Raw genomic sequence first — 21129 nt, 5'->3', positions numbered from 1 at the left:
ATATATCTTTCTTCTTCTTCTTAGCATCCACTCATCCCTAATTAATAAATTCAATTTTATAATAAATTTGTTTACGCGTATTGCACTATTCAAGTTGCATTAACGGGTAACGGGTTCAAAGGTTGAATCAGAGTTGTTTACTTAACATGTATAGCTGTGAATAACGCACTTCCCTATTTCGCTCTTCTTAGTTCTTAATCTTATGCTATTTATTAAATAAGTTAAATGTCTTTCGAGGGAGGACATGATCTGTTAAATTACTATATTCAAAAAAACTTTAATTATTACAAGACTTTATACTTAAAAGAATTAAGTAATGTTAGGTAGCAAAAATATTATAAATAATAAATAAAAATATATGATTAATAATATTATATTTATAAAAAAAGTGTAAATCACTTTTTAAATTTAATTGACATAATTAATTTCTTTCTATAACTATCTTTGTTTTTTTATTTAATTACACTAAAAGTCAATTCTAAATTTAATATAAATTAAATCTCAAAAACACCAATTATTGTAATATATTATTAGGAGTTAAATTCTCATGCGATTTTCTCGATGCTTAATAAATGAATTGACGTTCTTATATATCGTTTATTTATTAACAGGTCAAACATCAGTGCAAAATTGATGGAAACTGAAATTGTTTCGTCCTTAAAAGTTATGATGGATGAAAATAATGTCCTAGCAAAGACATTTCGTTCAGCACGAGATAGATATCAAGTTGATGACTCCGTTGATGTTAAGTTACGGTTAATAACCAAAAGAAATATTGATGTAAGGACATATAATCTGCTAACGGCATCTGAAGTTGCTGCACTGATAGTTGGAGATATTGACGAGAACGGGATTAATAGGGATATAATAATTGAGACAAAATCAAGAATGTTGCAGAGGATAGAAATAGTGCATCCAATGTATCTTGCTCTTCAATATCCTTTGTTGTTTTTATACGGTGAGGATGGTTACAGATTACATATAGCTACTTCTTCTCGACCAAATTGTCAAAAAAATTGAGAAAAGACCAACAATAAGCATGAGAGACTTCTTTGCATACAGACTTCAAAGAAGGACTAACGAGTCTCAAATCCTTTTGCGATCAAGAAGATTACTGCAACAATTCACAGTAGATGCCTACACTATGGTTGAGTCAGAACGGCTTTTATACTTACGATTGAAACAACCAAACTTGAGGCTAGGCAAGTTCAAGCAATTGCATGAGTGTATGGTTTGTGGTGAAACTAATGCCATTAACACTGGACAAAGAATTATTCTCCTAAAGAGCTTTACCGGTAGTCCAAGGTACATGTTCAACAATTACAAAGATGCTTTTGCAATATGTAAATATGCTGGATATCCAAGTTACTTTATCACTATGACATGTAATCCAAAATGGAATGAGATAAAGAGAGAGGTAACACTCCAAGGACTCCATGTAGAAGATATAGGCCAGACATCTAATGTAGAATATTCAAGTTGAAGGTTGATAAATTAATTAAGGCATTGAAGAAAGGAACATTCTTTGGAAAGATTATTGGATGTAAGTACAACTAATCTTCCTACGAGTTTTTATTTACTCTATTTATATTATCTATAGTACACTCATTATATAGTACACTATCGATATTAAGAAACGATTATGTATAGAACACTTACATAGTACGCTCATTCGATAGTGTAATATCTTGAGGTTATTACATTACACTTATATAGTTTGTATTACTTCAAGCTTATTGTATGGTACAGTTATATAGTTTTATATGATTTTATTTTAGCATAATTTTTTTATATTTACTTTATCATGCTTATTCGCACTACACGCTTAGGTTTATATAGTTTAGTTTAGAATCAACTGTTTTTTAAATCACACTATCTAACTTATTTGCAATGTACTTAGTTTTATATGCTTTAGATTTTCACATAAATCTTTATTTACTTTGTCCAAATTATTAATAATATCATATCTTTAAATTTGCAGATTGTCTAACCATAGACTTTCAGAAGAGAGGTTTACCTCACGCCCATCTTCTTTTATTCATGCATCTGAAATCAAAGCCACGAACTGTTGATGACATAGACAAGGTTATTAAGACAGAGATTCTAGATAAGAGGGGAAATCCAAAATTGTATGCTGCTGTTGAAAAATATATGGTTCATGGTCCATGCGGTCATTTAAATAGTAAGAGCCAATGCATGATCAATGGTAAATGCTCAAAGTTTTTTCCCAAGGCATTCAGAGATAGGACAATTATTGACGAAGCAGGCTTTCCAAGATATCAAAGAAGAGATGATGGGCGAACTGTATCAAAAAAAACTGTTGAGGTTGACAACTCCTTCATAGTTCCATACAATGCCGGTCTTCTTCTAAATTTTGGATGTCACATCAATGTTGAGCATACTTGCCAAACTTCGGCAATCAAATATATGTTCAAGTATCTTCACAAGGGTAATGACAGGGTGACAACTGCATTTTATCAAAACAATGGATCTCAGGTAGATGAAATATGTAATTATTATGATTGTAGATATATATCAGCATGTGAAGCTGCATGGAGACTGTTTGGTTATCCTATTCAAATGAAGGAACCAGTAGTAATAAGATTGTCATTCTATCTGCCAATTGTCTACAAAGATACTGATATAATTCAGTCGGTTGTTGAGACTTCTTTTTTCAAGAAATCTATGTTAATTGGATGGTTCAAAGCAAATGAAGCCCATAATGATGCAAGAAATCTAACTTATTCTGAGTTTCCAACAAAATTTGTTTGGAATGGAGAGCATCATATGTGGACTCATAGAAAGCAAGGCTATGCCATAGGAAGGATATCTCATATACCACCAATGAATAAAGAAGATTACTATCTAAGGCTACTTTTGAATATGAAAAAGGGATGCACGAGTTTCAGTGATCTAAGAACAGTTGATGGTGTGGTTTATGACTCCTTCAAAGATGCATGCTAAGCACTAGGACTGTTGCAGAATGATAGAGAATTCATTGATGCAATCTCTAAAGCAGGAACATGGCACTCAGCAACTTTTCCAAGGAGACTTTTTGTTGTTTTATTATCAAATAACATGAGTAGACAAGATTTTGTTTGGCAAAAGACTTGGAACTTTCTCTCTGATGACGTATTATATGAACAAAGAAGATTACTGCAAATGGAAGATAACTATATATAGTCTATTATAAAAATTTTTTCCATGGTAGAATTCAATTTAGCCTATAATTATAACAAAAACATTGGATAAGGAATTTTAAGAGTGATTTTCTTTAACAAAATACCTTTCTTGGGAGTAAAATTATCATACATATGGCAAAATTGTTTATTGGTGTTCACTTTAACTTTTTCTCTTTATATGATAATATTTAGAAAATATAACAAAACAAATTATATTCAAAACTATTACTCTCTACTTCATCTAAAAAACCGTAACTAAATCTACTTACTTTCAGTACTTACATTTGCATCAGTTGTCTGTGCTTTTTTTTATATTATAATAATTTTGATATCCATGTTAATCACAACAATAATTTTTAAAAGGACATGTTACTAATTAAGTATTTTTTAAACCAAAATCAAGAAGTGTTATTTATCATTCAACAATGTATCTCAAACTTTTTTTGCCAGAGACTTATTTAATAATTTTTCAAATAATTATGTTATTTTAAATTGAAAAAAATACATATTTGATGATGTCAGAAGTCCAAATAAAAGATATTGCACTTGAAAAATTGAAGATTTGCTCCCGTCAAATGGCAAGTCATTGAAAGAATATTGTGGAATGCCATATCCTCCAAAAAATTTGGTTCCAACTTAGAAGACCGAATTATAATGGAAGAATTGAACTTTGATGTTAATGCTCTGGCGAGTGAACTAGGTGGGTATTTAGAAAAGCTAACTGATGAGCAGAAATTTGCATACGATCAAATAATTAGTGTTGTTAGCGGTAATATGGGTGGACTTTTCTTTTTATATGGTCAAGGTGGTTGTGGAAAAATATTCTTATGATCAACTATATCATGCTCAATTAGGTCTAAAGGAGGTATAGTTTTAAATTTTCCTTCGAGTGTGATTGCTGCACTTCTGTTGCCTAATGGAAGAACTGTACATTCAAGGTTTAAAATTTCTTTGACCATAAATAAAGATTCTTTGTGTAGCATTAAACAGGGAAGTCCTCTTGCAAGGTTAATAACTAAAGCCAAATTAATCATATGGGATGAAGCTCCAATGATAAGTAAGTATTGTTATGAAGCTTTAGACAAATGCCTCAGAGACATCTTGAGGTGCTCAGATTCGTATAATGCTCATTTGCCATTTGGAGGTAAAGTTGTTGTTCTCGGAGGAGATTTTAGACAAATTTTACCTGTGATTCCTAGAGGCTCAAGGCAAGATATAATTCAATTTTCTATTAATTCTTTATATTTGTGGCATAACTGTAAGGTTCTGAAGCTTACAAAAAATATAAAATTGTCATTGGATGAAAACAACAATGTACAAGAACTTAGAAATTTTGCTGAATGGCTACTAAAAATTGGTGATGGTTTGGCTGGTGATACAACAGATGGTGAATCGATCGTTCATATACCATCTGACATTTTGGTTAAGAACTCTGAGACAGCTTTGGATGACCTCATTGATTTTGTGTATCCAGATATGTTATCCAAATTATCCGTTGAAAATTATTTCAAAGATAGAGCAATTCTTGCACCAACTCTAAATTGTGTCATTGATGTCAACAACAAGAAGACTGCAGGGTTACCTGGACAAGAAAGAGTCTACTTAAGTTTTGACTCTGTGTGTGCTAAGGAGGGAAATATGAAATTTGAATTAGATGCTTTCTCGATAGAGATTCTAAATAGAATAAATTGTTCAGGTCTATCGCCACACAAGTTGGTTGTGAAGGTTGGCGCTCCTGTTATGTTGCTACGGAATATAGACCAAACTAATGGTTTGTGCAATGGATCGAGAATGCAAGTTATAAGAATGGAAAATCATGTGATAGAATGCAAGACTTTAACCGGTAACAAAGTTGGAAGTATTGTTCTTATCCCAAGACTGAATCTAATTCCAAATAATGAAACATTACCGATCAGGTTTCAAATAAGACAATTCCCAATTATTATGTCATTTACAATGACAATAAATAAGTCTCAAGGACAAACTCTATCAAAAGTCGGAATATACTTTCCAAGGCTAGTTTTCACCCATGGCCAATTGTATGTTGTGTTATCAAGGGTAATGAGTAAAGATGGTTTGCGAGTGCTGTTGCAAGATCATGGGCACTTGGAAGATAGCTGCACGATGAATGTGGTATATAGAGAAGTTTTTGAGAGCCTATAATCCGTATTTTATTCTCCTGATAAACAATTTTATAATTACATTAATCATATAATTTTATATACTAACATTGATATAGAGTGCTTTCAGGTATATATTTTGCAGGCATCAAAGAATAGTATTGAGTTGTTATTCAGTAGGTTTAAATTATTTATTATTTATTGCAAAACTTTCTGCATTAGTATTCTCTATTAATTTGTTGTTCATTTTGAGTTGATATTGATATGTTCTTACTTCACAATAAACCAACATATAAAATTTTGTTGGTGGATTTAAGTATTACTATATTATTTATGGTCATATTGAGTATATATGTCTGATTTATTGAAGAAAGTAGATTACTAATATCGGTTAATAACTATTTTACAATTAATACAATTAACACTATATTAAGAAAAAAATAATTCATAACATATTATTTTTTTATTAATTGAAAATTTATAATTCAAATTAATTTTAACACAACAACTTAAAATTATCATTTCAATCTTATCACGTGCATGGCATGGGTTATTACACTTTTAATATTTATATTTATAAGAAAGTGTGAATCACTTTTTAAACTTAATTGACACAATTAATTTCTTTCTATCACTATCTTCTCTTATTTAATTACACTAAAAGTCAATTCTAAATTTAATTTGAATTAAATCTCAAAAAAGCTCTTTCATTATTATTACATTCATAATTCTATAATTTTTTTCTAAATAAAATTTTTAAATTTTGATTTTTTTAATCCTAAAAATTTTAAATTAACTCAATATATTTTATAAAAAAAATATCATATATTTGATTAGTCTCTATTTATTAAAAACGTCCAAAATTATTAGTTTTTAACCTATAAAATAAAATAATAAATAATAAATTAACATCAATTGATTAATTATAGATATTATGTATTTAAAATTATAGATATTATACGTATAAAATTATGGATGTTAATTTAGAAAATTTTAACAACTTCTACTATACAACTCATATTTTACATACAGAATATTAGAAATTGAAAATAAAAAATAAAAAATAAAATATAAACAAAATTAAGAAATAAATTTTTAAAAGTAACTATTAACTCATTATATATATTAAAATCAATAAATAAACATACATATGAATATTAAATTAAAAATATTAAAATAATTAAAATTATGACCTATTAGTGCGTGTACATATGAGATAATAATTTGAAAAATATAATAAGACACATAATTTGAAATTTGGTAATATTAATTATAAAAATTTATTAATTATAGATATCATATGTATGAAATTATAAATGTTATGAATATGAAATTATGGATGTTATTAATATAAAATTATGAATATTATATGTATTAACTTATTAATGTTATGAGTAAATTTGTCAATTGAATAAATTAATTTAAGTATTTGATATTTTTAAATCTAATTATGATAAAATTTAAAAATATTTGAGTTAAAAAGTTAGAATAAATTATTATTCCACTTTGAAAAACATGAAACAAATAGGGCAAATGACGTACATAAACCAATTGCATGGAAAAACTACCTATATCACCCAAACCAAATGATGGTACGTGGATCTCTCAAAGAGTATTACTATGTAAATCGAATCAGCATAATTAGAATTACAAAATATAGTAGTAATTCGAATTAGGTTGAATAGATTTACTAGAAAAAGTTGAGATACACGTAAATCGAATTAGAGCATTTCGATTTAAGCATGCACTAAGTAAATCGATACAGGTACCATAGATTTACTATACAACACACCGAGTTTTTAAACCCCATAATAATTTGAATTAGACTAGTTCAAATTATCCCATGGTTTAGTGCCCATAGTAAATCGAATTGGGTGGTTTCGATTTATGTAACACTAAATCTACCCAACCTATTTCGATTTATACACGAATAAGTGATCAATGTAATTCTACTTGACTTGTTTGGATTTACATATACCTTGCCTATATATATAATTCGAATTCACTTTATTCGAATTACATTTCACCACCCATACCCCACCAAATCCAGAGAAAGTGACGCAGTCTATCAACATGGAAGATGACCCAAATCGAATCTACTACTTGGATGGAGTCGTACATATCGCTGGTAACGTGCATGAGGAGGTTATTAAAATAAAATATTTATTTAAATTTCATTTTATTTTCTGTAAGAAATAAACTATGTGTTAGTTTTGTTTAAATTGGTCAGATCTTGTTTATTAACATGATTAGAATATGCAAACTTCAAGTAGTAGTTAGAGGTTTAGTTTAGGGATCGCAACGTGTTAGAAGCCATTTACTGATATTAAACTGTATAGAACATGAATATTATAACTGATAGAATCTGTAAATCTCGAACAGGGGTAATAGTATTGATAGAAGGATGGTAGTGTGTTAGAGTATATAAATAAAAAAAGCATGTTGGATAAGGGATTCTAAGAGTTTAATAGATATCTGGTTAAAGTAAATCTACAATAAAAATTATCCATTCTAGATAATATATTTTTTGTAAAGTTTTATGATTGTAAGAGTATTTTTTCAATGTCATGCAGTTCCACTGCTGCATCTCAAGCATGAGGAGACAGCATGATATGCCGTTAGACGATAGGATCAAGTCGTACATCCAGAAGGCTGGCCTGGCCATCTTTTGCGAGCCTCAATGATCACTGGTTTAAGTTGGATAAGCCATTAGTCAGTGCATTTGTGGAGAGATGGAGTTCGAAGACTCATACCTTTCATCTGTCGTTCGGTGAGTGCACAATTACGTTACAGGATGTAGCCTACCAGTTAGGGCACCCGATCAGCAGTCAGTAGTAGATGTTTGATGGACTTCGAGCGGTATGTTGAAGGAGGCCGGCCGGCATGGACTTGGTTTCCGGAGTTGTTGGGTGTGATGCCGCCATCAGATTACATCGACAAGTTTACCGTGAAGTGCACTTGGATGCAGCAGACGTTCACTCACCTTCCAGAGGGGGCAGATGAGGAGACAGTTTGGAGGTATGCTAGAGCGTACATTATGATGCTACTATCGACGCAGCTCTTCGACGACAAGTCCGGTACTCGTATGCATATCAGGTGGCTTTCGTACGTGGCGAGGTTAGAGGACATGGGCAGTTATAGCTGGGGATCTGCCGCTCTGTCTTGGTTATACAGGTGCCTATGCCATGTAGCTAACAAGAACGTAGTTAAGTTGGAAGGACCTCTACAGTTCCTCCAGTCATGGATCTTCTGGAGGTTCCTGGGTTTTAGGCCCGATGGGTTTGACTCCTTTCACTGGCCGTTGGCCTCGAGGTATGGATATTGATTACTAGTTATTTTCTATGTTGACACGTTATATATATTTTTTTGTCAGTTGTAAATAATGTTTATTGGGTGGCAGGTGGTTAGGTTATCAGCCAACGTCAAGCAAGAAGGGACCTCGAGTCGCACACTACAGACTGCAGATAGATTTATTTTGTCCTCATCATATAAGTACTAAACGGTTTAGTGTTTTGTTCTTGACATATTCTGTGAGGTTGTTGGAGATTAAGCATTATGTTGGATGTCATTGCTTTTTCAGTTCGTCTGGATGCCGTATAGCTCGCCGTACGTCTTGCAGGTAGTGCATTCCGAGATACTGGAGCCACGTCACTTGGCGTTATGGAGGTCCGCGACGGCATTGATATACTTTGCTATCATAGAGTGGCATTAGGTGGATTGGCTTCGACCCCAGCTTGGAGAACTTTAGCATCAGCTGCTGCCCGTATTGAACATCGATTTTCTGATGTTGAAAAATGGCTGAGGCGGTGATCGGTGTATTCCCAGCACGTTACAGGGTTGGCACATTCATTGGGATCGCAGGGCAGACCACGTCTTACAATTAGATGTTGTTCTTGATCCAGGACCCTCTCATGTGTACTTAGATTGGTGGTATCAGCATGGGCAAAGATTCTTGTCGCCTGAGCTCTTCCTCGGAGACCCCAGAGGTGATCCGATCCCGCCGAAGGTGTTGCATAGAGGTCCGGGACAGGCTCCACAGATAGATCGAATGCCTGATGTTCCGGACAACCATTTTTTTATGATGTTGTTTGGTAGTTAATTTTGGTACTCGAACTGTATATTATTTAAGTTTGGTACTCGTGTTGTATTGTATTTAAGTTTAGTACTCGGACTGTATGTTATTTAAATTTGGTACTCAGACTGTATGTTACTTAAGTTTGGCACTCGCTTTGTATGTTATTTAAATTTAAGACTGGTGTTATATGTTAAAGAGACAAATACATAACACGATAAATAACATAAAGAGGCAACACGTTAAACATTGTACCAACATATGAACGTAAACGAGAAAGAACCCTGAAGACAACATCACTAAACAAGTACAACAATAACCTTAAATACATAACATCACACTAAATGGAAATAACACTAAACAAGTCCAACATTAACCTTAAATACATAACATCCCATATAAATGGAAACAATACTAAACAATGCTGTTTGAGGTAGAACCAACATTGACTCCTCGCTGCAGACATGTCCTATGGGTGTGGCCAGGCTGTTTGCAAACACCACATCTCTTGGGCCTATTTGGGTCAGCCTCATCCATCATCATCTGGATCCTGGTAGTTCTAGAACGTCCCTCTAACACACGCCTCTTGGTGGGATCTGGGATAACTGTCGGACCATCGTATGGTAGCCAAAACCCCTCAGAAACTGGCGGCGTGAACCCCATCCGATATGTATCGAACACCGAGCATAGGCGATACACATCATGTACATAACTTGACCAATCCATACGTGAGCATGAGCAGCATGCCAAGGCATGATGACATGGATAATGAAGAGTCTCGAAATACCCTCAATCACAGGTCTAGTCCCTAAGGGAAAGCAGGCATTTAGCAGGCATTTATTGTCAAACAATGAATTAATAATTCACAAGCAATTGTAGAAGAAAATAATCACCCATTTAGATTTCTAACACCAAGTAAAATAATACAAAAATAAATAAATAATAAGAAAAAAAGAGAAAATAGAAAGAAAGAACCTTGAGAAGAAGGTGATAAAGAGAGAGGTGATAGAGAATGTGAGTCGAAGGAAATATGAGGGAAGAGAAAAAGAAGAAGAAAAGAGTAAAGAAAGAAGAAGAAAAAGAAAAGAAGAAAAGATAAAGAATGGAGAAGATAGAAGAAAGAAAAGAAAGAAGAAGAAAGAAATTAGGATTTGAAAAAGATAAGAAAAGATGTGAAAAACAGGGCTGCGCAGGTTCTGGTGCTGTTGCGCGCACCACGCGTACGCGTGGGTTGCGCAGAGAGGGAGGTGACGCGTAAGTGTCGGTCACGCGTACGCATGACCATGCTTGTGCTATTCGCGTGCAGGCATCATGGTGCTCGCACAACCCTCTGATCGTTTTGGGATGTGCCAAAATGTCATGTGACGCGTGCGCGTCAGGCAAGCGCACGCGTGGAAGTGCATAATTTGAAAATGACGCGCACGCGTCAGGGACGCGTATGCGTGATGCAATTTGTGCCTTAGGCACGGAGCCAGTACAAAGCCAGCACAACTTTCAGCCAATACACCTTTTACGTCGAATTCGCAAGGTCACACGTGTGTGTCATTGACACATACGCGTGAGGTGCCAAAATCCCAAGTGACGTGTACGCGTGGGGTACGTGTACGCGTGATGATGCTTGTGCGATTGGCACACTTTCTACACTGCTCCCACGCAACTTTTTGTTCAATTTTTTTTAATGCAGTATGCAGATGAAGATGCAGACTATATGCAGTGAAAATGAGAAGAGTTACTAAGTTAAAACTAAGAAGAAAGAAAGGAACGATCATACCATGGTGAGTTGTCTCCCACCTAGCACTTTTAGTTAAAGTCCTTAAGTTGGACATTTGGTGAGCTCATTGTCATGGTGGCTTGTGCTTGAATTCGTCTTGAAACTTCCACCAATGCTTGGACTTCCAATAAGCTCTATCAATACCAAGTAATTTCCTTAAGCTTTGATGGAGTTCTTCACAAGCTTTGAGCTCCCAAAATTGATCCTCATATATTTCCGGACCCCAAATCTTGTTTCTACACTCGTCTCCAAGTGGATCATGATGATTCCATCCGGGTGGTAAGCAATTCGACTTCTCACTAAGGTATCCAAACAGCTTCTTAGACCCATACAATTTAGTATTCTTCTGACCATGATAATTCAGCCGTGAGCTGCCTACCACAATGAATCTAGGATTGTGTTGCCAACCACTGACCATCTCCCTCTTACTCTTAAAGCCACAAAGAGCTCTAAGTGGACCGTCTGTCTCAAGTAAACCATGTTCAAGTGGAATGAGGAAGCTAAGGGATATGAATTTTATCCACTTGAATGTTGTATTGGATGGTAATGGCTTTGGGAGAGGTGTTTCTAATGATCTTGCAAGCTCCACTCCCTTGTGCTCTTCTTTGAATTCTTCCACCTCCTTGTAAGCTTCTTCAATTTCAACATCTTCTTCTTGGTTGCTTTCTTCCAATTCAATTTCTTCTTCATTGCTTACCAAGGTTATGGGAGGTTGTGCTTCTTCTTCTTGAATCTCCATCTCTTGATCAACCTCTTCCAAGTCTTCAACCATGATATGCCTTGGAGGTTGTACACCCTCTTCAACATCAACATCAAACATCGTAATCGGAAGGAGGCTCTATGACTGGACTTTCCCATGGAGGCTCAGCATCTCCTAAGTCTTCAACCACTTCCTCTTCTTCAGCTATTACGGTTTCCTCCACTTGTTCCAATACAAAGGTATGTTCCTCATTGTCCATTGGAGTTTCTAGTGTCTCCTTCATGCTACGCTCTTTTATTGATTATCCACATGTAGCCATGGGAGCACTTTGAGTGTCAAAACACCGAGAGGCTAAATCACCTACTGCTCGCTCCAATTGATGAACGGCTGCTTGAAATTGATCCAGTGTCTCCTTGAGATGATCCATTGACTCTTGTTCCTCTTGGATAACGTAATTGGGATCATAAGGCTCTTGGATTGATGGATGTGGATGCTTTTCCATAGAGGGTGGTGATGGGATGGAGAGATCATTATGTGGCAGTTCAACACTCTCCATCTTTTCCACTTGTTGCTCAACACACTCATCCGTGGAAATGCTTTGTTCATTGTAGGAGTCTCTTGGGCCAAACTTTTGACGGATGGTTGCTTGAAGTTGATCTATTGCTTCCTTGAGACGATTCTCTAACTCTTGTCCCTTCTGGATAGCACAAGTAGGTTCATGTGGCTTTTGAGGCGATGGATATGGACAAGATGTATATGGAGGTGGTGGCCTTTGGGAGTGATTTCATTGGAATCTGGGTGGTTGGCATGGTGGATATGGGTTAGGACTATATGGCGGTGCTTGGTTGAGAGAGGCTTGCGAGTACGGTGGTTGGAAATTATGTTGAGGAGGGGGTTTATAGACGTGTTGTGGTGGGTATTGATTGTCACGAAATGGTCCACCATAACCTTTGTCTTGGCATGCATCATGGAATGGTTGTTGCTTGTAGTGCATTGGAGGGGGTTGTTGCCAAGAGAGTTGATCAAGTCCTTGTGACTCCTTCCATCTTTGATTGTTCCAACCATGGTGCATGTTGGCATTATAATCTCCTCTTCCTGTAATATAGTTATAACCACGCTCGTAGCTAGAGGGGTGAGAAGTCATAGTAGCTAATAAAAATTAAAAATAAAATCAAATAAACAAGCAAAAGCAAATATTTACAATAACCAATAATAAGGCACACGTTTGCAATTCCCCGGCAACGGCGCCATTTTGACGAACGAAATTCCTGCGCAGTCTAGAATTTTCACAAAATAAATCCTCGTTGCAAGTATAGCTTCTAAACCGGCAAGAAATCCTTTTGTGCAAAAGATTGTTTGTCACTTAAGCAAACCCAATAAAATTTATAACCGAAGTATTTAAACCTCGGGTTATCTCTCAAGGAATTGCAGGGAAGTATGAGTTATTATTGGTTATGGAAAAAGGTATATTTTTAGGTTTTTGAAATAGGGAACAAGTAATTTAAATGGCAAGAAAAATAAATTAATAATTATAAAAACTCTTGGCAAGGTATGAGAACTGGGAGTTCCATCCTAGTTATCCTTATCAGGTGTGATGAGAATTGTTCAGTGCTCCCACTTAGTTAACCCTTACTAAATAAAGGAAAGTCAAGTGGACTAATCAACTTGATTCCTCAAGTCCTAGTCAACTCCTATGCAAAGACTAGCTTTAGAGGGATCCAAATCAATCAGCAATTTCCAATTTTCAATCAACCGCTGAGTTTGACAACTCAAGTGTCACCAATTACTTAACCGAAGCCAAAAGGGGAAAATCCAAATTATTTATATCATAAATAAAAGAAAGCAATCATAAATCTGAAATACCTCAATGTATATTAATTAAGAAAATCAATCCTGACATGGAGTTCATAAATTAAAGTAATAGAATAATCGAAGGTAGAAGAGAAACTAAAGTAAAGGAACACTGAACCTGGAATTGTGAAGAAATAGCCTAACACTAATAGAAATTCTAAATCCTAAAACCTAAGAGAGAGGAGAGAACCTCTCTCTCTAAAAACTACATCTAAAAACCTAAAATTATGAATTATGAGATAAACCTCTCTGTCCCTTTGATTCCTCCACTCTGTAGCCTTAATCTGTGTTTTCAGGGCCGAAAACTGGGTTAGAAGCAGCCCAGAAATCGCTGGGGGCAACTTCTGCAATTTTCTGTATGTGGCGTCTGTCACGCGTGCGTGTGGGTCACGCGCGCGCGTCATTTTGGAGTTTCCCTTGTTAAGTGTATGCGTCAATCACGCGTACGCGTCACTCGTGCTTTGCGCCAGGCATGCGTTTGCATCGTCCATGCGTGCGCGTCATTTGGGTTCTATGCAAATCGCGCATCCGCGACATCCATGCGTGCGCGTCGCTGCCAGTTCCTCAAATACTTCAGTTTTGTTGTTCCTTCCACTTTTGCATGTTTCCTTTCCATCCTCTAAGCCATTCCTGCCCTATAAAGCCTGAAAATACTCAACACACAGATCACGGCATCGAATGGAAATAAAGGATAATTAAAATTAACAGTTTTAAGGCCTAGGAAACATATTTTCACATATATCAAAGAATTAGGAAGGATTTGTAAAACCATGCAAATAATGTGAAAAAGTGAGCAAAGACTTGATAAAAACCACTCAATTGAGTACAAGATAAATCATAAAATAGTGGTTTATCAGGACACTCTGTAAAACCCAAGGAAAAATGTGCCTATGGGCATCATCTCAACCACAATGAACTCTGATTGTTGCCTGTCGTACAAAATCACCGTGAAACACCTTGAGGCCTTTAGATTCACTTCAATTGCCTTCATCAGATGCTGACTAAACCGATGCCCTGTTCCTAATTGTGCCTCTGCCCCTCTTCCTTTGCGCACAAAAAGTCAGTGGAAATATGCTTGCTCCTCACTCACTTGGCCACCCAGTCGCATGGGACTCGTCCTCAACACTACAACACCAACCGACATCGTGATTTGTACACCTAGCACCCATCGCAGTAACACATTATATGACTCTTTCCAGTCTCTGTAAATCTGACCCATGACCTTCTGCTTAGCCATCCAAACCCTCCTGTAAGTCCATCTGAAACCAAAATGGACCTCTGTCGTATTCTGAAGTACCTTGATCGTCATGACAGCATCGACTCTGATCATATGGAGTATGAATAACGAGATCACATGGTGATTAAGCCTCCTGTGATCACTAGATATCGAAGTGGCCAGACAAGTATACAGTCCATTGTATCGTTTCACCTTCCAAATACCTCTGCACTGTCGGAGACTGATACGAATCAACCATGTGAACTTGTTGCCGAAATACTTAACTTGTCATTGTACTTGTAGTTATCGGATTCCAATACTTTATACTCAACCCCACGTCAGATGCTATACGTCTTCATGCTCAACACGACCTCCTCTTTATCCTTAAACTGCTGACCAACTTAGAACTCTGCTAGTCCTCTGATATCCTGTGTATCTTTGGCCCCAAATCCGACAGGCACGGCAGGGTCCCTTCTTGTCTCATGGCATCCAAGTCCAAAGCTGAAAAGTTCAGGGGTACTGCGGTGTTCCTGAACTAGCTGTTACACAACACCCCCAGATGGAGTATTCCTCTCATCCTCATCATCGCTATCATCGACAATTGTGGCGGACTCCACATCATCATCATCCTCATCCTAAAGTACATCTTCCACACCATTCGGTACTCCACCCTGCCAGGGTTCTGGGACCACATTATCAATGTCGGCCACCCCAAACGCAGCATCAACTACCAGCACAGTATCAACCCGTTCTCTGTCACGAGTGCGGTTTAGATCAGCAGCAAAAGACGGGGAGGCCACCAAAACTGTCTCAGTCTCAATCACAGACAGAGATGAAGAGGCACCAATAGGCCTCGAACTCAACCCGACGGCCGTGGCTGAAGGTAGAAGATTCCAGTTAGAACCTCCTGAATTAGAGACCACATCTACAAGCTTGGCCAATAGCTCAAGGGTCCTCACCTCCGGGAATTGCCGACGATAGTGGAATAGAACTTCCAAATCTTTATCGCTGCCTATGACGAACGAATCATACTTCACATCATCCCACAAAATGGATATCAGAATTCTGTAGAATAACTTCTCTACCCGTTTCACGCCTTGCAGCCCCAATTTTTGGATTATATCCTTAAACTTGATGAAACTCGTTGAAGGTCTCATGAAAACACTAAGCGGATTCTTATCTGTAAACTTAATTCTGGAACGCATTTTTTTCTTAATCGATCTTCTATAGTGTACCAAAACCAAGAAACTGTCATAACTAGCTATTGTGGGGCTCACTATGATGGAGAATTCATATTCCACAGCTATTTATACACATTTGCTCCCTACTAAAGCGAATTACTCAGCCCCCATTTACATATGTTGCTGAAACTATAGTAAATCTGCCTACCCTAATTCGATTTATGCATGTTGATCTCTAACAAGGTAAATCAAATTAAGCTACTTCGATTTACTTGGAAACATACCAACCATGCATAAATCTGATCAACTTGATTCGATTTACTTAAGCATGCTTAAATCGAAATTGCTTAATTCGATTTATGTGTATCTAAACATCTCCTAGTAAATCTATGTAGCCTAATTCGAATTACTACTAGAAATTGTAATTTAAATTACTCTAATTCGATTTGCATAGAAACTACCTTTGGGAGATCAATGTACCATTTTTTGCTTTGAGTGATATAGATAATATTTTCATGCTTTTGATTTATCGAAGTAGTTTACCAAAACAAATATTATGTATACTACAAGAAAATGGAACATTTGTAACAAAAATTTTGTAACAAATTTAAAATTGTTACAAAAAATTATTTTTTGTAACAAAAATAGTAATTGTTACATAATAATAATGTTTTGTAACAACAATATAATTTGTTACAAAATATTTTGTTATTTTGTAATGACTTAATTTTTTTTGTTACAAATTATATTCACTTTTGTAACGAATCAGTATTTTGTTGCAAAATTTTATAATATTTTAAAATAAAAGATGAAGTTGTTGCAAAAGTTCAAAATATTTTGTAACGAAACATCCATTTGTTTAAAAAACTTTAATTATTTTATAACAAAAAATTAATTTGTCACAAAATTCAATATTATTTGTAACAAGTTATTTGTTTGTCACAAAATATAAAATTTTTTGTCACAAAACATCTGTTCGGCTAATTTTTATATTAATCAAGATTCTTATGTATTTTTATTATAATTTAATATTTTGCATAATAGAGATTAAAATTCAATAACGAAAGAATTATATAGTTTAATTTAAATAATTTTTATTATGAATAAATAATGATTTATTTTATTAATCTAAAGTAATTAAATTAGTTTTATGAATATTTAAAGTTAAGTTAATTAATATTTTTGTGAATTTTATTATAATTAGTTATTTTATATTTTTATTTTATAATTTAAATTAAAAATAATTAATTAAACTTAGCAATATGTTGATAAATAATGTTTCTAAATATTTTTAATAGAATATATTTAATTTTAAAATTACTCTACCATTCAATTTTATCAAAATATTTATTCATATTTATCCTTATTCCTTTATAAAATATTTAATTTCTAATCCTAAATTCTAAAATTCTCAAATTAAACAAAAAAACCTTAATTTTCTCTAGCCCAGCTCCTTCAACCACACAAAATCTGCGAAGGAGGGGTTGCTGCCCAGAGTCGCCGCCGTTCGTGCCTTGTCGTCGCCATTCTGCCTTCCATCAAGCTTGAACCGTCACTGTTCGTGGAGCTTACCGCTGTCGCCGTTCAAGCTGCTGCTGCCGCCGTCACACGCGACGTCCCGAAGTTCCACTCACCGCCGTCGACGTCGATCTGAGCAGAGGAAAAGAGGAAGAACGACGGGAAAGGAAGGGAGTCATCCGCGTCACCACCATCGAGCCACACTCACCGCCAACGAAGCTTCTGTTGTTGTCGTTGCAGAAAGGGGGTTGTTGTTACTGTCATGGCCATCTTCCTTGCCGCTACAACTTCATTCAATTCTCAACTGTTGGAACTCGCCGCTGGTACCAATCGAGACCTTTGCTACTAATGGTTCACTGAGATACAAAACAGCCATTGGTGATATATACAAATACTATGTTGATGGACACTGGAAGAAGTCCTCATCAGGAAAATCTGTTCCAATTATCAACCCTACCGCTAGAAACACCCACTACAAGGTTCAAGGTAATTAATTTACATATACCCTTTTAATCTACCATCTCAATTTGTTGTTTGTTTCTGATTCAAACGATTTTGTGGATCTTCATGTTGGTTTTTACTTACTCTTTTGTTATTTTGTTTGTTTAGTTTATGGAATTGGAAAGTGATAGCATGGTTAGACCTTATTTATTTATTTATTTTTGATTTTTTTTCACCGTCAGTGTTTATAATATTGAATTATTGATCCAATTTTAATTGTGATTGAACATTTTTAAAATGACAGCTTGTACCCAGGAAGAGGTTAACAATGTAATACTTTAATAGTTTGAGATGTGATATTCTTCTAGATTAGATTGTGTTTAGATTATGAAGTGGTATTCTTCTTAGACTTGGTAATTAGTCTGTGTCTAATTTTGGGAGGGGTTATTTTTAAGTTCTAAAACAAAATTGGATTATGGATTAGACTTGGTATTAATAGTTGCAGCAGGCTTGGTGTTCTCCTTAGACTTGGGCTTGAGATTAGGGTTGGGGTTGGACTTTGAATAAAGCTTGGATTGCTCTTAGGCTTGGGAGTCAACTTTAAATTTGGGTTAACTTTGGGGTTGGGATTGAAATTAGGGTTAAGATTTGGAATTCGTTTTAGGCTACATTTTGAAAGGGACAGAACTCGCCCAGAGGAGGTTGCTGGAGCCGTTGGTCCAAGCTGCCTTGCCTCTTCCCTGCTCCGGTGTCGCTGCTACTGCTGGAAAGTGATCGAAAATGTTGCTGCTGTTGCCACGGATTAAGAAAAAGGGGTTCGTCGCAATTAATTCCTGCTAGTTCAACACTCTGAGGCAGGGAATGAAAGAAAGTTCAGATTTTTTTTATTTTGTTATCTATGGTTTATCAGGTATTTTGGTAGAATTTTATTATCTGGCTATCTATGAAGTTTTGTGAAGTTCAATTTTTTATTTCTATCTAAAATTCTGAGCTACTTTTTTGTTTGGTATAATTTTAATATCTGGGTATTCATGAAGTTGTTCTTATTTTGTTTATTTGATTTTATTTTTGGTAGTTAAGTTTGAGAGAGACAAGGAGAGGGGAGTAGTGGCTCATAGGAGAGCAGTGCTAAGAAAAGAAAGCCAAGTTGCTGAACATTCTAGAAGGCTTCATGCCATTGAGACTCGGATCAATCAAGATTCCTCAAAGATGAGAAAAATTGTTGCAAAGGTGTCCAATTTGCACAGGGTCAAGTACGTTGCTAATCTTTTTTTTTTTATTGAAAATTTGGTAACAATGTTTTAATGCCTTTTATGATGTTGTCATAGTAGTAGTTATTTGCATGCTAATCACATGTTTAGGGACAAATAATTTACAATCTTTAGCATGAATACATTGCTAATTGCCTTGTATTTACTGCAAAATAAAAAAAAATACAAGGCAAAATTAGCAATTCTTTATGAATGCATTGCTAATTGCTATTGCTTTGAACCTTGTTTGATTTTCTGCCGCTGTCATTCTTTATGAATGCATTGCAAATTGTTGATTGCTTTGAACCTTGTTTGATTTTCTATAGCCGCCGTATGCTTTGTGCTTGTTTTGTGCATTTTTTGTGCTTGTTTTCTCCTAAATATAAGTATCAAGGGACTAAAAGTTTTTGATTAAAAAAAATAATTGAATAGGCTAAAAATTTTAAAAGAAATTGAATAGTATAAATCTTAATCTGTGCTTCTAGTAAAAATTGTTTTGAAATTAATTGGGTGGCTAAGACTTCTTATTCGGTAATGGCTGGGCTAATGTCAATGTGTACAGGTTTTAAGCTTTGAAGCTTTTTGAGTGATTGGGTATAACGTTGTTGCTGCTTCTGTTATTAAGTTTTTTATTTCTATAATGCTTATAAAACTGAAATAACTATTGATAGTTGATTTTAATGATTCTAGTATAATTTTGTTGATGGTGCTATTAAGGCTAGTGATAAAATACAGGAGCAATTAGAGTTCAAGAAAGTTCAAGATAGTGTGGCTTAGCTGTCAAGTTATCATTCAGTTTGTTAAAAGTTGATTAGGGAGCCTTTAGCTTTATTATCAACAGTCTTCCTCTATATAAGCCTAATACTCATTGTAATCAATTAGCGGTTTTTACCCATTGTCAATTTTGGTCAATTCAGTTCTATTTTTCCATTCTTGCTATACTTCTCTATTTTCAAACTTTCTCTGCAACACTATTGCTTTTGCAATAACAGAAACTCTGTTCAGGTGCTTCTCTATGTTCTTATCTTATATTTTGACATAAACCTCATTATGGAACTTTATGAGTGTAAAAGCATAAAAAAAGTCAAGTATATTTGTTATGAAGATTTTGGTGAAAATTTATTTTGTAGTGATTGTTTGACAATTGATACTTATGTAAATTTAATAACTTTGTTCACTAAGTTGTGATTGAATTGTGATTAATTAGCCCAAGTTTATATATTGAATTTGTAATTCTTAATAATTTGCATTTTTGATTGGCTAGTTTTGAACTTTGAGAATAGATTATTAAAAAATTAGTTAATTTTAATTTGTAAGTTCTAACTTAATTTTTATTCGAATGAAGATATCGTTATGTGTTATTTTTTAATTTTAGTTTTCATTGTTTATATTTGCAGGTGTATAAAATTGATGCAAACATAATAGACTTTATATTGACTGAAATATGTTAGAAGAGTCAATAATTATAAATTCGATATGATACAATTTTATGTTAGGAAAAAAATTGTGTTTAGTTGAATTTGTAGAACTTATTTTATTGTAAAAGAATCTTAATGACATGTAAGATATTTTAATTATCTATGTGATTATATATCATATAAATGTTGAGTTAGTGGGATTAGAAAATTAATTGATATATCAATTATTTAATTAAATATTTTGAAATAAACTTTCTATTTTTGTAACTAAAAGAATAAAAAATGTTATAAAAATAAGTAGTATTTTGTAACAAAATATTATGATACAAAAATCTAAATTGTTACGAAAAATATTTTAAAAGTAAAAAAGTGTTACCACTTCTGTAACAAATTTTAACTTTTTGTAACG

General features: G+C 34.6%; 5 protein-coding genes across 5 annotated transcripts; 4 read left to right on the top strand and 1 right to left on the bottom strand.

Annotated features, from left to right (window-relative positions):
- Positions 1–2040: 2040 nt before the first annotated feature.
- Positions 2041–2964, top strand: LOC107468040 (uncharacterized). The gene has a single exon (XM_016087284.1). The coding sequence runs from the start codon at positions 2041–2043 to the stop codon at positions 2962–2964; it is 924 nt and encodes a 307-aa protein (XP_015942770.1).
- Positions 2965–3836: 872 nt separating this feature from the next.
- LOC107468041 (uncharacterized) lies at positions 3837–7986 on the top strand. Its single transcript, XM_016087285.1, has 5 exons — positions 3837–3951; positions 4037–4047; positions 4173–5098; positions 5240–5315; positions 7876–7986. Exons 1-5 carry the CDS (start codon positions 3837–3839, stop codon positions 7984–7986), a joined length of 1239 nt encoding a protein of 412 aa, XP_015942771.1.
- Positions 7987–8147: 161 nt separating this feature from the next.
- LOC107468042 (protein MAIN-LIKE 2-like) lies at positions 8148–8627 on the top strand. Its single transcript, XM_016087286.1, has one exon. The coding sequence runs from the start codon at positions 8148–8150 to the stop codon at positions 8625–8627; it is 480 nt and encodes a 159-aa protein (XP_015942772.1).
- A 6686-nt stretch (positions 8628–15313) lies between these two features.
- On the bottom strand, positions 15314–16117 carry LOC107468045 (uncharacterized). The gene is made up of 2 exons (XM_016087287.1): positions 15557–16117; positions 15314–15451 (listed from the first exon to the last, which is right to left on the bottom strand). The coding sequence occupies exons 1-2, from the start codon at positions 16115–16117 to the stop codon at positions 15314–15316; spliced, it is 699 nt and encodes a 232-aa protein (XP_015942773.1).
- A 201-nt stretch (positions 16118–16318) lies between these two features.
- Positions 16319–20879, top strand: LOC107468046 (uncharacterized). The gene is made up of 4 exons (XM_016087288.3): positions 16319–16336; positions 17539–18097; positions 19128–19305; positions 20700–20879. Exons 1-4 carry the CDS (start codon positions 16319–16321, stop codon positions 20722–20724), a joined length of 780 nt encoding a protein of 259 aa, XP_015942774.1. The 3' UTR covers positions 20725–20879.
- The last annotated feature ends 250 nt before the right edge of the window (positions 20880–21129 follow it).

The sequence above is a fragment of the Arachis duranensis genome, chromosome 10, assembly GCF_000817695.3.
Source record: "Arachis duranensis cultivar V14167 chromosome 10, aradu.V14167.gnm2.J7QH, whole genome shotgun sequence".
NCBI lineage: Eukaryota > Viridiplantae > Streptophyta > Magnoliopsida > Fabales > Fabaceae > Arachis > Arachis duranensis.
Note: the sequence above shows the minus strand (reverse complement) of the source record. Positions and strands in the feature narration are given on the sequence as shown.